The following is a 16,312-nucleotide window of genomic DNA, read 5'->3' as shown; positions in this document are numbered from 1 at the left end:
GTCAGACACGATGTTTCCTGAACAAATCTATGCTGACTGTCCAAATGAAGATTTAGCCTGTCCCTCAGGATTTTTTCCATTAATTTTCCCACCATCAAGGTTAGGCTGACTGGCCTGCAATTACTCGGTCTATCCATTTCTCCCTTTTTAAACAAAGGTACAACATTAGCAGTCCTCCAGTCCTCTGGCACCACACCTGTAGCCAGAGAGGATTAGAAAATGATGGTCAGATCCTCTGCTATTTCCTCTTTTGCTTCTAACAGTCTGGGATACATTTCATCCAGGCCTGGGGATTCATCCACTTTCAAAGCTGCTAAGTTCCTTAATACTAACTCTCTTAATATATTTATCTTGTCTAATATTTCACACTTCTCCTCCCTCATTGCAAAGTCTGCATTGCACCTCTCTTTTGTGAACACAGATGCAAAGTATTCATTAGTGAGTTGGTTACACCACAGGTAAAGGTTACACAGGCAGATAGGGAATGGGTGACCAACAGGAAGAGCAAGGAAAGGTAGTGCAGGGGTCCCTGCGGTCATCTCCCTCCAAAGCAGATACACCGTCTTGGATACTGTTGGGGGAGATGGCCCATCAGGGGAAGGCAGCAGCAGCCAAGTTCATGGCACCGTGGGTGGCTCTGCTGCACAGGAGGGCAGGAAAAAGAGTGGGAGAGCTATAGTAATAGGGGATTCTATTGTAAGGGGAACAGATAGATGTTTCTGCGGCTGCAAACGAGACTCCAGGATGGTATGTTGCCTCCCTGGTGCAAGGGTCAAGGATGTCTCAGCTGCCTCAGGGCATTCTGGAGGGGGAGTGTGAACAGCCAGCTGTCGTGGTGCATATAGGTATCAACCATATAGGTAAAAAATGGGATGAGGTCCTAAAAGCTGAATTTAGGGAGGTAGGAGTTAAAATAAAAGGTAGTAATCTCAGGATTGCTACCAGTGCCACTTGATAGAGTAGGAATAGCAGGATAGTTCAGATGAATATGTGGCTTGAGGAGTGGTACAAGGGAGAGGATTCAAATTCCTGGGACATTGGAACCAGTACAAATCAGACGGTCTGCACCTGAGCAGGACCGGAACCGATGTCCTAGGGGGAGTGTTTGCTAGTGCTGTTGGAGAGGATTTAAACTAATATGGCAGGGGGATTGGAATCTTCGCAGGGAGGCAGAGGGAAGTAAAAAGGGGGCAGAAGCAAAAGGTAGGAAGGAGAAAAACAAGAGTGGAGGGCAAAAATCAAAAAGGGCCACATTACAACATAATTTTAAAAGGACGAGTGTTAAAAAAATAACCCTGAAGGCTCTGAGTCTCAATGCAAGGAGCATTCGTAATCAGGTGGATGAATTAACTGCGCAGATAGCTGTTAACGGATATGAGGTAATTGGGATTACGAAGACATGGCTCCAGGATAACCAAGGCTGGGAGCTCAACATCCAGGCATATTCAATATTCAGGAAGGAAAACGAGGTGGGGTAGCGTTACTGGTTAAAGAGGAGATTAACGCAATAGTAAGGAAGGACATTAGTGTGGATGATGTGGAATCTATATGGGAAGAGCTGCGAAACACCAAAGGGAAGAAAACGTTAGTGGGAGTTGTGTACAGACCACAAAGCAGTAGTAGGGAGGTTGGGGATAGCATCAAACAGAAAATTAGGGACGCGTGCAATAAGGGTACAGCAGTTATCATGGGTGACTTTAATCTACATGTAGATTGGGCTAACCAAACTGGTAGTAGTACTGTGGAGGAGGATTTCCTGGAGTGTATAAGGGAGCAATATGTCGAGGAAGCAACTAGAGAGCAGGCCATCCTAGACTGGATCTTGTGTAATGAGAGAGGATTAATTAGCAATCTTGTCATGCGAGACCCCTTGGGGAAGAGTGACCATAATATGGTAGAATTCTTTATTAAGATGGAGGGTGACACAGTTAATTCAGAGACTAATTCCTGAACTTAAAGAAAGGTAACTTCGATGGTATGAGATGTGAATTGGCTTGGATAGACTGGTGAATTATATTTAAAGGGCTGACGGTGGATAGGCAATGGCAAACATTTAAAGATCACATGGATGAACAACAACAATTGTACATCCCTGTCAGGCGTAAAAATAAAAAGGGTAAGGTGGCTCAACCGTGGCTAACAAGGGAAATTAGGGATAGTGTTAAATCCAAGGAAGAGGCATATAAATTGGCCAGAAAAAGCAGCAAACCGGAGGACTGGGAGAAATTTAGAATCCAGCAGAGGAGGACTAAGGGTTTAATTAGGAGGGGGAAAATAGAGTACGAGAGTAAGCTTGCAGGGAACATAAAAACTGACTGCAAAAGCTTCTATAGATATGTGAAGAGAAAAAGATTAGTGAAGACTAATGTAGGTCCCTTGCATTCAGAATCAGGTGAATTTATAATGGGGAACAAGGCAGACCAATTGAACAAATACTTTGGTTCTGTCTTCACGAAGGAAGAAACGAATAACCTCCGAAAATAATAGGGGACAGAGGATCTAGCGAGAAGGAGGAACTGAAGGAAATCTTTACTAGTCAGGAAATTGTGTTAGAGAAATTGATGGGATTGAAGGCCGATAAATCCAAAGGGCCTGATAGTCTGCATCCCAGAGTACTTAAGGAAGTGGCCCTAGAAATAGTGGATGCGTTGGTGGTCATTTTCCAACATTCTATAGACTCTGGATTAGTTCTTATGGACTGGAGGGTAGCTCATGTAACCCCACTTTTTAAAAAAGGAGGGAGAGAAATCAGGGATTTATAGACCGGTTAGCCTGACATCAGTAGTGGGGAAAATGTTGGAATCAATTATTAAAGATGTAATAGCAGCTCATTTGGAAAGCAGTGACAGGATCGGTCCAAGTCAGCATTGATTTATGAAAGGGAAATCATGCTGGACAAATCTTGTAGAAATTTTTGAGGATTTAACTAGTAGAGTGGACAAGGGAGAACCAGTGGATGTGGTGTATTTGGACCTTCAAAAGGCTTTTGACAAGGTCCCACACAAAGACTGGTGTGCAAAATTAAAGCACATGGTATTTGGAGTAATGTATTGACGTGGTTAGAGAACTGGTTGGCAGACAGGAAGCAAAGAGTAGGAATAAACGGGTCCTTTCCAGAATGGCAGGCAGTGACAAGTAGGATACCGCAGGTTCAGTGCTGGGAACCCAGCTATTTACAATATACATTAACGATTTGGACGAAGGAATAGAGTGTAATATCTCCAAGTTTGCAGATGACACTAAACTGGGTGGCGGTGTGAGCTGTGAGGAGGACGCTAAGGTGACTTGGACAGGTTAGGTGAGTACTGCATCTGCCATGCATTTGCCCAGAGTGTGGATAAATGTGAGGTTATCCATTTTGGGGGAAAAAACATGAAGGCAGAATATTATCTGAATGGCAGCAGACTAGGAAAAGGGGAGGTGCAACGAGACCTGGGTGTCATGGTTCATCAGTCACTGAAAGTGGGCACGCAGGTACAGCAGGCGGTAAAGAAGGCAAATGGTATGTTGGCCTTCATAGCTAGGGGATTTGAATATAGGAGCAGGGAGGTCTTACTGCAGTTGTACAGGGCCTTGGTGAGGCCTCACCTCGAATATTGTGTTCAGTTTTGGTCTCCTAATCTGAGGAAGGACGTTCTTGTTATTGAGGGAGTGCAGCGAAGGTTCACCAGACTGATTCCCGGGATGGCTGGGCTGTCATATGAGAGACTGGATCAACTGGGCCTTTATTCACTGGAGTTTAGAAGGATGAGAGGGGATCTCATAGAAACATAAAAGATACTGACGGGACTGGACAGGTTAGATGCGGGAAGAATGTTCCCAATGTTGGGGAAGTTCAGAACCAGGGGACATAGCCTTAGGATAAGGGGTAGGGCATTTAGGACTGAGATGAGGAGAAACTTCTTCACTCAGAGTTGTTAGCCTGTGGAATTCCCTGCTGCAGAGAGTTGTTGATGCCAGTTCACTGGATATATTCAAGAGGGAGTTAGATATGGCCCTTACGGCTAAAGGGATCAAGGGGTATGGAGAGAAAGCAGGAAATGGGTACTGAAGGAAAGATCAGCCATGATCTTATTGAATGGCGGTGCAGGCTTGAAAGCCAGAATGGCCTACTGCTGTACCTATTTTTCTATGTTTCTAACTAGTGCCAGAGCTGCTGGCTGGTATCCAGGTAGTCTGGTGGTGGCGCAGTGCCCAGTGCTGGCAGTTGGAACCCGGTTGGCTCAAGTTGCCTGCTCGCGGGGCTTCTGCCGTTGCTCCTAGCGTCGGGCAGGTTCACAGGTGCCTTGTGACCTCCCTGTCCTCTCCTTTACACGTTAAAACCTTGTCACAACATATAGGTGAGTACATCTTACAACATGGGATAGGGTGAAAGGAAAGTATAGAATCTATTTTGGGGGCTTCGAATCAGTGGCTGTTCCAAACTCGCTGCTGCTCCCTGAAGAGCAGTCGTCTAGCAGTGCACAGGGTACTGCTGATTCGCTTGCCTGGGCGTTATTTGGTTTGGGATCCTGGCTGGTCCCGGTCCCATTTGGGAGAACCATTGCAGGTAACCCTACGTTCCCGGGGTGGCGGTTGGTGCCATCGGATGCCCGAGAGTTGGAGCCGATCAGGGGCAGAGTATTGATACCAGTGCCACTGCCCTCCTGAGATCGCTTGCTCTGCAGCTTGTCTATGTAGCTGCTTGTGGCCACACTCCATGGTGCATTACTCTGGTCCCAGGTACGCAGGCTACAGCATTGGGTAGCTCGCTGGACCTGTGTGCTCCCGATGGGTGTTTGCCCGTTGCATTAACTGAATGCAGTTGAAATCCTACATCGCGCATTTCATTACTCATTGTAAATAAACTGTAGCTCCGATCGCAATCACATGACATTTCTTTGCTTATTGCACGAGCACAACTCTGATCATCAATTACACATTTTACATCTAACTCACAGTTGCTATTACATTGATTGAGAATGTGGAACTGTCCTTTTAAGTGTGGTGGGTTGCTGGCCTCCTTTAAGGGAGCCTTGCTATCTTTACCCCAATCCTCTTCTTCGCTGAGTACCACGTGTTGCTTCATCAGCGTTGCACCTCGTGATCTGGCCGCCGCCATCTTTTACTTCAGCGCTTCACCTCGTGGTTTGGGCGCCATCTTTCTTCCATCCACAATGTCGGCTGTTGTGATCCTCTTCTCCCCGGGTTATGCCACCGAAGCTGGGAAGTCGCCTTTGGATCCGATTTTCTTCTTCCGGAGTCCTGCCACTGGAGCCTGGAAGGTGCGTTCGGGTCGTCTCCCCTGGATCCTCTCCATGTAGTGGTGCTGATTAATCTCTGCCTCAGGTGCTGTGTTGGTCTGCTCTCTGGTGCCGGATCCAACCTCAGGTGAGGGCTTGCTTTGCCTCCGAGTGCAGGGACATCGATCACTGGAGGGATGAAATCTTCCCAGCTCCAATGGATCTTCTCATTCCACCTTCTTCCGAATAGCGTTGGTTCATCACCTGCAACAATCCACAGAGGTAACTTGTGCACTGTGCCATCATGGAGTACCTTTACATTCGCACTACCAACGACTGGGATAAGTTCATTGGTGTAGGTGCGCAGCTTTGTCTGAACTGGGACCAACTTGGGTCGTTCAGCCTCATTGTGCCATAGCCTCTCAAAGGCTTCTTGATTCATTACTGACTGGCTCACCCCCGTGTCCACTTCCATGAAGACTGGAACGCCATTTATCTCAACTTCCATCCTCAACGGGGAACATTCGGTGGTGCAGGTAAACATGCTATATACCTCATCGTGGGGCTGAGCTGCCTCTCTATCGCTTCATAATCCGCGCTGGATTCATGGCCACCTGCAGACTCTTCATCAACATAGTGAATCATATTTCTTTTACATTCGCTGGAGATGGCCCTTTGTGCTGCAGCCTTTACACACATAGTATTTAAAACGGCACCGGTGAGCCCTGTGATGTCCTCACACACCAGCATAGTGCTACTCGATAAGCCCCCCTTGATGGACTCTGAGTTAAGGGACTCGGGGGTCTGGTATCTCTCCCGAGGAGATTCACATTCTACATCGGTGGGTATAAAACCGGTGTCTGGCTGTGAGGATGCTCTCTTTGGGCTTGAGTTGTTCTTGGATTAGTGTTACAAGCTCCTCATACGTCTTGGTCGTTGTCTTCGCTGGTGCCAGCAAGTCCCTGATGAGGCCATAGACAGTGGGCCCACAACTGGTTAGCAGGATAGCTCAGCGCTTATCAGCCAGTGTGGCCGGATTGTCGCCTGCCGTTTGCTGTGAAGAAATGGTCGAGCCTCTCCACAAAGGCGTCCCAATCTTCGACGAACTGCTGCAACGTACCAAAGTTAGCCATTTTTGCGTGAAAGTCCGTAATCTCATCGCCAATTGTTCTGATAATGACTCCACGAGACAATGTGTTGTACTTGAACTGTAGTGACCTTAGTCCATTTAATGTAACGCCAGAGTGAGGATCACACATGGTGGCCTGCCTTTTATACTAGGCCTGGCACATCTGTATAGGTAACCTACAAGTCTCCCACTGCACTGTCCTCTGGTGACACACCTTGTAATAGTACAAGCAATAAACATGTAGGATACATGACAGGATGTTTCATAGCTATATCTACAGAATGTTCTGCAGAGCTCTGCGGAATGTTCCAGAGAATGCTCTGCAGAAATGTCTTGCAGGTTTCAGGGAATATTTGGTACATTGTGGGAGAAGCCATTGCAGACAGTAGATACACTACTGTCTTCCCTTACTAGCTCCCAAACACATCCAGGACAGGAATAGCACGAGTTAGATACAGAGTAAATCTGGATTTCGGACAAGTCGTTTTTTTAACAGAGACAATGGAAGGGTTGAGGTGTTGGTGATGAGGTGGTGGGAATGAGATCGAGCTGGGTGTCATCAGTGTAGAGCTGGAACCTGACATTGTGTTTTTAGATGATGTCACCGAGGGGCAGCATGCAGATGAGAAATAGGAGGGGGCCAAGGATAGATTCCTGGGGGTCTCCAGAGGAACGAGAAGCCATTGCTGGTGATTCTCTGGCTATGACTGGATAAATAGGAATACAACCAGGCAAAGGCAATCCCACCGAGCTGCACAACTGAGGAGAAGCTTTGGAAAATGGTGTGATCAAAGTGTAAAGTTTTTTTGAGGAGATGGTGATGACAGCAGATTTGAAAGGGAGGGGGACAGTACCTGAGGAGAGGAAACGTTTAGTTATCAGCTAGCATCGGGACTAGGAAGGGAAGTTGGGTGGTCAGAGGTTTAGTGAGAATAGTGTCAAGGGAGCAGTAGGTAGGACTCGGGGATAAGTTGAGCTGGGAAAGGAGATGGGAGAGAAACTAGAAAAAGGTGTGAGGTCAGAGTGAGAGTTGAGGTAGAGCTGAACAGATGGACTCAATCTTAGTGACAAAGTCGTCCATGAGCTCCTCACACTTGTTGGAAGCGAGAGTGGAGGAGGCAGGGGAAAGGGGTTAAGGACATGATTGGTAGTGGAGAAAATATACTGGGGGTCCATCTTTGCATTCGAGGATATCACTGGAGTAGTGATCAGTTTTTGTAGAGAGCAGCACCTGACTAAGCTTAATGTGGTTCAGCCAGATCTGCCGATGAATGGCTCACCAGCTGAGCGTCATATGTACCCGCTGGACTTGGAGTGAAGGGTCAGGTCACTGCAGCCCACGATCCAAGAACAAAAATCATTCCGTTATACATTCAGCGATATTGCTCATTTCATTCATTCAATCCAACAATCAATTACATTTCACCATCTATTCTCTTCATTCATTCCTTTTCCTCCTTCATTCCACTCCATATATTTAATTCCATTCTATTCTTTATTCAAATCCATTGGTAGTCTATTTGATTTAATCCTCAAATTATTCTATAATTTATTCTAACGCATTATTTATTTACATTCCATCATTCATCCAGGAGAGGGCAATCTTAGCGTTAGTGCCTGCCATTTAGTTGTGAAATTACGAAGCACATTTTTTTTTACACAAAGGGTAGTGGAAATCTGGAACATTCTCCCCCAAAAATGCTGTGGATGCTGGGGGGGGGGGGGGGTGAGGGTCAATTGAAATTAAAACTGAGATAGATAGATATATGGAGCAACAGCAGGTAAATGGAGTTAAGATACGGACATGACCTAACTGAATGGAACAGTTTTGGTTTCCATATTTATGAAAGGATATACTTGCTTTGGAGGCAGTTCAGAGAAGGTTCACAAGGTTGATTCCGGGGATGAGGGGGTTGACTTATGAAGAAAGGTTGAGTAGGTTGGGCCTCTACTCATTGGAATTCAGAAGAATGAGAGATGATCTTATCGAAAAGTATAAGGTTATGAGGGGGCTTGACAAGGTGGATGCAGAGAGGATGTTTCCACTGATGGGGAAACTAGAACTAGGGGGCATAATCTTAGAATAATGGGCCGCCCATTTAAAACTGAGATGAGGAGGAATTTCTTCTCTGAGGGTTGTAAATCTGTGGAATTCGCTGCCTCAGAGAGCTGTGGAGGCTGGGACATTGAATACATTTAAGACAGAAATAGACAGTTTCTTTAAAGATAGGGAGATAAGGGGTGCGGGCGAGGAAGTGAAGCTGAGTTCATGACCAGACCAGCCATATTAAATGGCGGAGCAGGCTCGAGGGGCCATATGGCTCACTCCTGTTCCTATTTCTTATGTTCTTATGCTCGAGGGGCTGAAAGGCGCACGCCTGTCCCTATTGTTACATAATTCCTGATAATCCATCATTGATTTATTCCCTCATTCTTTCCATTCCAGCTCACAGTATATTACATTCCATCAATTTTATCAAACATCAATTTCTATTCCACTCCACTATTCATTATTAAAAGACATGGGAAACACAGAAAACGGCATATTAACAACATCGCTAGAACAGTAGAATACGATTGAAAAGAAGGCCGATCAAATTGTAGTGTTGAGCTTTGGTCGCTGAGATACACGGCAGACACAAGTGCTGGAGGCAGTGCACAAACTCATGACTAAGACTAGCATCAGGGCCGAGTTATGGGGAAACTTTGTCGCCTAAACTGGAGGCATCTGAAAGGCAATCTTATGGAGCTATATGGAGGTAAGAAAGAGTGGTAAAAGGAAATGTGGAATATTACTTTAAATTAAATTGCAAGAGTAGATCAAAATGGACATGGTCCAAACTAGCAAAATGTAATTACAGTGATAAACTATGTTATACATAATTGTAGATTTCACATAAAGTGATCAACATTGAACTATTGGATGGAGTAGAGGCACCAAATACCTTGGAATCATTTTAGAAATAATCAACAGAAGGGGGTTGTGGTTGGAGAGACAGTAGGGTCATTTTGGGTGGGTGAATTATGAGCTCAAAAAGCTTTCATCTAATTATCTGGTGATCTGCTGAAACCAAGTCACAAAAAAGACAATTGCATGCAAGGAGCACCAGCAATCAGTGGTTCCCCCGGGGTCAATGTATGGCTGCCATGCCGTTTGACAGCTGCCTCCTACTCCGTGTGTGTTTGCTGGTGGACCCGCAGCCCATTGGAGGTGCAGAAATGCTTTGTGCAGAAGGTGCATTCAAACGGTTTCTCTCCAGTGTGAATACGCAGGTGTGTATCCAGGAGGCTTGGCCAGCGAAACCTTTTCCCACATACATTACAACGAAACCCTCGCCCGTCCTTCACATCAGATACACGCTGGCTAGGGACGGGTGCCTCAGAAGATTCGCTTTCTTTCACTACTTCCTTCCTGGCTCTTCTCTTCACCTTATTTGCACATGTCCCATTCAGCAGACCTGAACAAACAAAGGCAATACATTAGCATATAGAAAAGCTGGAAACACACAGCAGGTCAGTCAGCACCAATGGAAGGAATAGACAGGCAAGGCTGTGGGCTCATACTCTTCAATGAAGACAGACAGACAAGTAGAACCATAGACACTTACAGCACAGGAGGCCATTCAGCCCGCCGTGCCTGTGCCGGCTCTGTGATAGACCCGTCGTGCTCAGTCCCACACCCCGCTTTTTGTCGGTAACCCTGTCAGTTCCACATCCCCAAGCACCCGTCCAACTCCCATTTAAAGTTATTTATGGAATCAGCTTCCAGCACCTTCTCAGGCCCCGATAACGCTCTGTACCCTCTCTAAGGCCTTTACATCTTTCCTGAGGTGTGGGGCCTAGTATGGTTCACAATACTCCAGCTGAGGCCTAGCCAGTGATCTGTTTGCTTTTATATTATATTCTATTCCTCTATTTATAAACCAAAGCAACCCATATGCTTTTTAACCACCTTATCAACTTGCCCTGCCACCTTTAAGGGTTTGTGTGACTGAACACCAAGGTCTCACTGCTCATCTACACTTTTCAAAATCGTGCCATTTATCGTATACTGTCTTTCCATATTAGTCCTCCCAAAGTGCATCACTTCACATTTCTCCGTATCGTGCCTCTGCCCATTTCACCATCCTCTCGGTAATCCTGAAGTAAATAACTATCCACTGCTTTGCCAAGTTTCGTACCATCAGCCAACACTATAATGCTACTCCCTACACCAGAGTCTAGGTCATGTATAATATGTGAAGAGTAATGGACCCATAACTGATCCTTGGGGACCAGCTCTGCAAACCAGCTCCCAGTCTGAGCAACATCAGTCCACCACCATCCTCTGCTTCCTGTCACTGGGACAATTCCGTATCCATACCACCTTTTTCCCCTCAATACCACGGCCTTCCATCTTCATAAACCTCCTGTGTGGCACTTTGTCCAATAGCGTCCGAAAGTCCCTATGTACTGCACTACCTTGATCAACCTTCTCTCTTACCTCAAATAATTCAATCTCGTTCGTCAGACACGATTTGCCTTTAACAAATCCATGTTGATTCTCCTTGATTAACCCAAAATAAAAGTTTATTTTGTCTCTGATAATGGTTTCCAGTAACTTCCCCACCACCGATGTTTGGCTGACTGGGCTGTAGTTTCCTGGTTTATCCCTCTCGCCTGTCTTGAATCGTGGTATAACATGAGCAACCCTCCAGTCCTCCGGCACTACTCCTGTATCCAATGAGGATTGGATAAGATTGTGGCCAATGCCTCTGCTATTTCTACCTTTGCTTCTTTCAGCAACCTCGGATGCATTCCATCTGGACCAGGTGACTTACCAACATTCAGTAATGCTAATCTTCTCTATTACTACCTTGCCCAAAGCTTCCCCCTCCTCTTTTAGTGCAACTTTCACATCCACTTCCTTTGTGAACTTTTATTACTTTCACCATGTCCTCTGACTCAACAGAGGAAAAGTCGCATTGCCAAATACAAAAACAGAAAAAAACAGAAAGACAAAGAAACAGAGGAATGTGTGAATAGCAGCGGCAGTGTAGGACCTGTGACGGCAGGAAATAATGTTTTCTGAACAGGAAGTCTGCACTGATCATTTTTAATATGTTTTTGTGCCACACAAGAAGTTTATTAAGATGCAATAAAACATTAAAAAACTCGGCATCAGATTTGAAAGCTGAAGATGTTGGAATGCAAGCAGCTCCAGAAAAGAAAGGAGGTAAACTGAGGGAGGCAGCATTCATGTCTGACACTGAGTGGTCAGGGCTGGGCTGACTGAGATCACCAATTCTATCCAAGGTCAGGGCCATTCTCAACCATAAACATTTTCAAAGTATCCCGATTTAAATCTCCTAAAGTCCCATAACATCTGTTACATCTGACAAATGTTATCATTTTATCCAAGAATTTAAGAAATAGGAGCAGGAGTAGGCCATTTGGCACATTGAACCTGCTCCGCCATTCAGTGAGATCATGACTGATCTTCTAAGATCATGACTGATGCATCTGTTAAAAACCCATTCTATGCCTCATTCCTGAAATAAAAACACATTAAAAATGATCAGTGCAGACTTCCTGTTTAGAAAACATTATTTCCTGCTGTTACAGGTCCTACCTGGCCTTTCACCTCTCTTCCTGAGATCAAATTCAGCCTGACAGGAGGAACTCGGTCAGTGATTTTTAAAATTTGATCATGGGATGTGGGCGTCGCTGGCAAGATCTATTGTCCATTCCTAATTGCCCTTGAGAAGGTGGTGGTGATCTGCCTCCTTCAACCGCTGTAGTCCATGTGGTAATACCTATATGTAGCGGTTTGGTACAACTTACAGGACTGAGTCAACCACATTGCCGTGGGCCTGGAGTCACATAGATCAGACGGCAGATTTCCTTCCCGAAAGGAACCATATTATTTTTTATAACAACCCAGTCATTTACTGATACTAACTTTATAATTCCAGATTTATTTAATTAACTAAATTTAAATTCCACACTTGCCGTGGTGGGATTTGAACTCGTGTCTCTGGATCATTAGTCCAGATCTCTGGAGTATCCCTCTTCTTCTTAGGCAGTCCCTTGGAGTCGAGGGTGACTTGCTTCCACACTAATATGAGTTCTGAGGTGACTGATGAGTCCAATGCGGGACCCACAGTCTCGGTCACAGGTGGGGCAGATGGTAGTTAGAGGGATGGGTGGGTGGGGTGCCTGGGTTGTCGTGCGCTCCTTCCACTGTTTGTGCTTGGCTTCCGCATGCTCCGGGTGAAGAGACTCAAGGTGTTTGGCGCCTTCCCGGATGCTGCTCCTCCATTTTGAGCGGTCTTAGGCCAGGGATTCCGAGGTGTCGGTAGGGATATTGCACTTTTTCAAGGAGGCTTTGAGGGTGTCCTTGAAGCATTTCCTCTGCCCACCTGGGTCTCACTTGCCGTGTCGGAGCTCGGAGCAGAGTACTTGCTTTGGGACTATCGGGCATGCGGACGATGTGGCCCGTCCATCGGAGCTGATCGAGTGTGGTCAGTGCTTCGATGTTAGGGATGTTGGCCTGAGCGAGAACACGCTGTTGGTGTGCCTACTCTGCCAATGGATTTGCAGGATCTTGCGGAGGCATCATTGGTGGTACTTTTCCAGTGCTTTTGCTGCCTGCTGTACATAGTCCATCTTGCTGAAGCATACAGGAGGGCAGGCATCACCAGTGCTCTGTAGACCATGAGCTTGGTGCCGGGTTTGAGGTCCTGGTCTTCAAACACCCTCTTCCTCAGGCTGACCGAAGACTGCACTGGCACACTGAAGGTGGTGTTGGACATCAGCGACGTCTGCCCTTGTTGACAGTAGACTCCTGAGGTATGGAAAATGGTCCGCCTTGTCCAAGGCCTTGTCATATATCTTGATAATCGGGGGACAGTAGTGTGTGGCGGGAGCAGGTTAGTGGAGAACCTTTGCCTTACGGATGTTTAGTGTGAGGCCCATATTCTTGTACGCTTCAGTGAAGGTGTTGATGAAGTGGTGAAGGATTACTAGTCCAGTAACAACCACCAGTAAAATCATTCCTGTGTTGTCAGATATCATACTTTCATATCTGGGGCCTGTGTTAAAATCCGGCCCAGATGGGACAAAGGTTTTCCTGGCTGCTGGCTGTAAGCGTCCAATGTGAAATGTTTAGGCAGTCTCAATGTTGAGTGGGCCTCGATACCAACACTGGGGTATCAGTCTGGACTATGTGTTCAAGTCCTGGACTGGCACTCGAACTGACAACCGTCCAACTCAAGAGGAAGGAATATTTGTGGGACACTGGCACCAGTACTGGGGTAAGAGGGAGCTGTTCCGTTGGGACGGGCTCCACTTGAACCAGGCTGGGACTAGGATCCTGGCGAATTGAATAATTAGGGCTGTAGAGAGAGCTTTAAACTAATTATTGGGGGGCGGGGGGGCATTCAGGTAAGCAGAAATATAAAAAGTCAAAGAATAAAGAGAAGGCAATAAGGCAGGGGTAGCACTGGGGGAAATAAAAACCAGAGCGTGACAGGAAGGAACAGAATGTATAAACATAAAAGTGAATCAAAAAGTGGGGTCAAAGCAGGAAAAAATGGTAAAGAAACAAATTTAAAAGCTCTTTATCTGAATGCACTCAACATTCGGAACAAAATAGATGAGTTGACGGCACAAATAGATACAAATAGGTGTGATCTGATAGCCATTAGAGACATGGTTGCAAGGTGACCAAGGCTGGGAACTAAATATTCTGGGTTACTTGACAATTCGGAAGGACAGACAGAAAGGAAAAGGAGGTGGAGTACCTCTGTTAATAAAGGATGAGATCAGTGCATTAGTGAGAAACGTTATTGGCTCAGAAGATCACAATGTTGAATCAGTTTGGGTGGACATAAGGAATAAGGGGAAAAAGCCGCTGGTGGGCGTCGTCTATAGGCCCCCTAACCATCATCATCATAGGCAGTCCCTCGAAGTGAGGATGACTTGCTTCCACACCAAAAAGGGATGAGTTCACAGGTGTTTTAATGAAAGACCTAATATTCCAGATGCCGAACTACATCCTGAAGGGTGGAAGATGCCTGTGCTTGGATTTTTTTAACGTGTGGTGGCCGTTGCACACCAGCCACCACATGGGCTTGACAGAACTAGGTTAGTGATAAGGATTACCCAAGACTGACTGGAGACCTGCTCTGCTGCACAGACCGAGCGCGCACACATATTGCAGTGTGGGCTGGCCCGTGCTGCCCCTGGGCCCTCGCCTCTTCTGGGCCCCAGATTCATGCCTCTCCTGGGCCCCGATCACTTCCCCCTACAAACTCTTGCCACTTTTTTGCCACTCCTGCTGTGGCTGCCCGCACTGCAATCAGCGACCTGGCTTTGCGCGCTGCTCCCTGCAATGGTATGTCACCACATGTTGCTCCCTGCAGTGGTATGTCACCACATGTTGCTCCCTGCAGTGGCCCTGGCCTGATGGTCTTGCAGGCTGGGACCGTGCTGATTTCTGGGCCGGGCCACCACATGCTGCTCGCCCCCTAATAGTAGCTACATTGTTGGATGGAGTATAAATCAAGAAATAATGGAGGCTTGTAAAAAAGGAACAGCAATAATCATGGGCGATTTTAATCTTCATATTGATTGGAAAAGCAAATTGACCAGGGTAAATTGGCCAGGGTAGCCTTGAGGAGTTCATAAGAGTGTACCCGGGATACTTTCCTTGAACAGTACATTGCGGAACCTACCAGGGAGCTGGCTATCTTAGATCTGGTACTGTGTAATGAGACAGGATTAATAAATGATCTCCTAGTAAAGGATCCTCGAGGAATGAGTGACCAGAACATGGTTGAATTTCAAATTCAGTTGGAGGGTGAGAAAATTGGATCGCAAACTAAGCTTAAATATAGGAGACTACAAAAGGTATGGCTCAAGTGGACTGGGAAAATAGATTAAAGTGTGGGACGGTTGATGAGCAGTGGCAGACATTTAAGGAGATAGTTCATAACTCTCAACAAAAATATATCCCAATGAGAAGGAAAGACAGAGAAGGGATAACCATCCGTGGCTAACTATGGAAATAATGGATGGTATCAAATTGAAAACAAGGGCATACAATGTGGCCAAGACTAGTGGGAGGCCCGAGGATTGGGAAACTTTTAAAAGCCAGCAAAGAACGACTAAAAAAAAAGAGGGAAGATAGGATTATGAAAGTAAACTAGCACAAAATATAAAGATAGTAAGAGTTTCTACAGGTACATAAAAAGGAAAAGAGTGGCTAAAGTAAATATTGGTCCCCTAGAGGATGAGACTGGGGAATTAATAATGGGGAACAGGTAAATGGCAGAGACTTTGAACAAATATTTTGCATTGGTCTTCACGGAAGATGACACTAAAAACATCCCAATAGTGGATAATCAAGGGGCTACAGGGAGGAGGTAATACAATCACTATCAGTAAAGTAGTAGTACTCGGTAAAATAATGGGACTAAAGACAGACAAGTCCCCTGGACCTGATGGCTTGCATCCTAGGGTCTTAAAAGTGGCGGCTGCAGAGATAGTGGATCCATTGGTTGTAATCTACCAAAATTCCCTGGATTCTGGGGAGGTCCCAGCGGAGCGGAAAACCGCAAATGTAACGCCCCTATTTAAAAAAGGAGGGAGACAAAAAGCAGGAAACTACAAACCAGTTAGCCAAACATCTGTCATTGGGAAAATGCTGGAGTCCGTTATTAAGGAAGTAGTAGCAAGACATTTGGAAAAGCATAATTCAATCAAGCAGAGTCAGCATGGTTTTATGAAAGGGAAATCATGTTTGATAAATTTGCTGGAGTTGTTTGATATAATGAGCAGGGTGGATAAAGGGGAACCAGTGGATGTGGTATATTTGAATTTCTAGTAGACATTCGATAAGGTGCCACATAAAAAGTTACTGCAGAAGATAAAAGTTCACGGGGTTGGGGGTAATATATTAGCATGGATAGAGGTTTGG

General features: G+C 45.8%; 1 protein-coding gene across 2 annotated transcripts in view; it reads right to left on the bottom strand.

Annotated features, from left to right (window-relative positions):
• Nucleotides 1–6,231: 6,231 nt before the first annotated feature.
• LOC139227735 (zinc finger protein 235-like) overlaps nucleotides 6,232–16,312 on the bottom strand; it is a 103,274-nt gene continuing 93,193 nt past the window's right edge. For both annotated transcript variants that reach the window (XM_070858719.1, XM_070858718.1), the window contains exon 3: nucleotides 6,232–9,809. In XM_070858719.1, the coding sequence (XP_070714820.1) occupies nucleotides 9,520–9,809 (290 nt within the window). In that variant the 3' untranslated portion in view covers nucleotides 6,232–9,519. The remainder of the gene's footprint in view (nucleotides 9,810–16,312) is intronic.

This window comes from Pristiophorus japonicus, chromosome 17 (assembly GCF_044704955.1).
Source record: "Pristiophorus japonicus isolate sPriJap1 chromosome 17, sPriJap1.hap1, whole genome shotgun sequence".
Taxonomy (NCBI): Eukaryota; Metazoa; Chordata; class Chondrichthyes; family Pristiophoridae; genus Pristiophorus; species Pristiophorus japonicus.
Note: the sequence above shows the minus strand (reverse complement) of the source record. Positions and strands in the feature narration are given on the sequence as shown.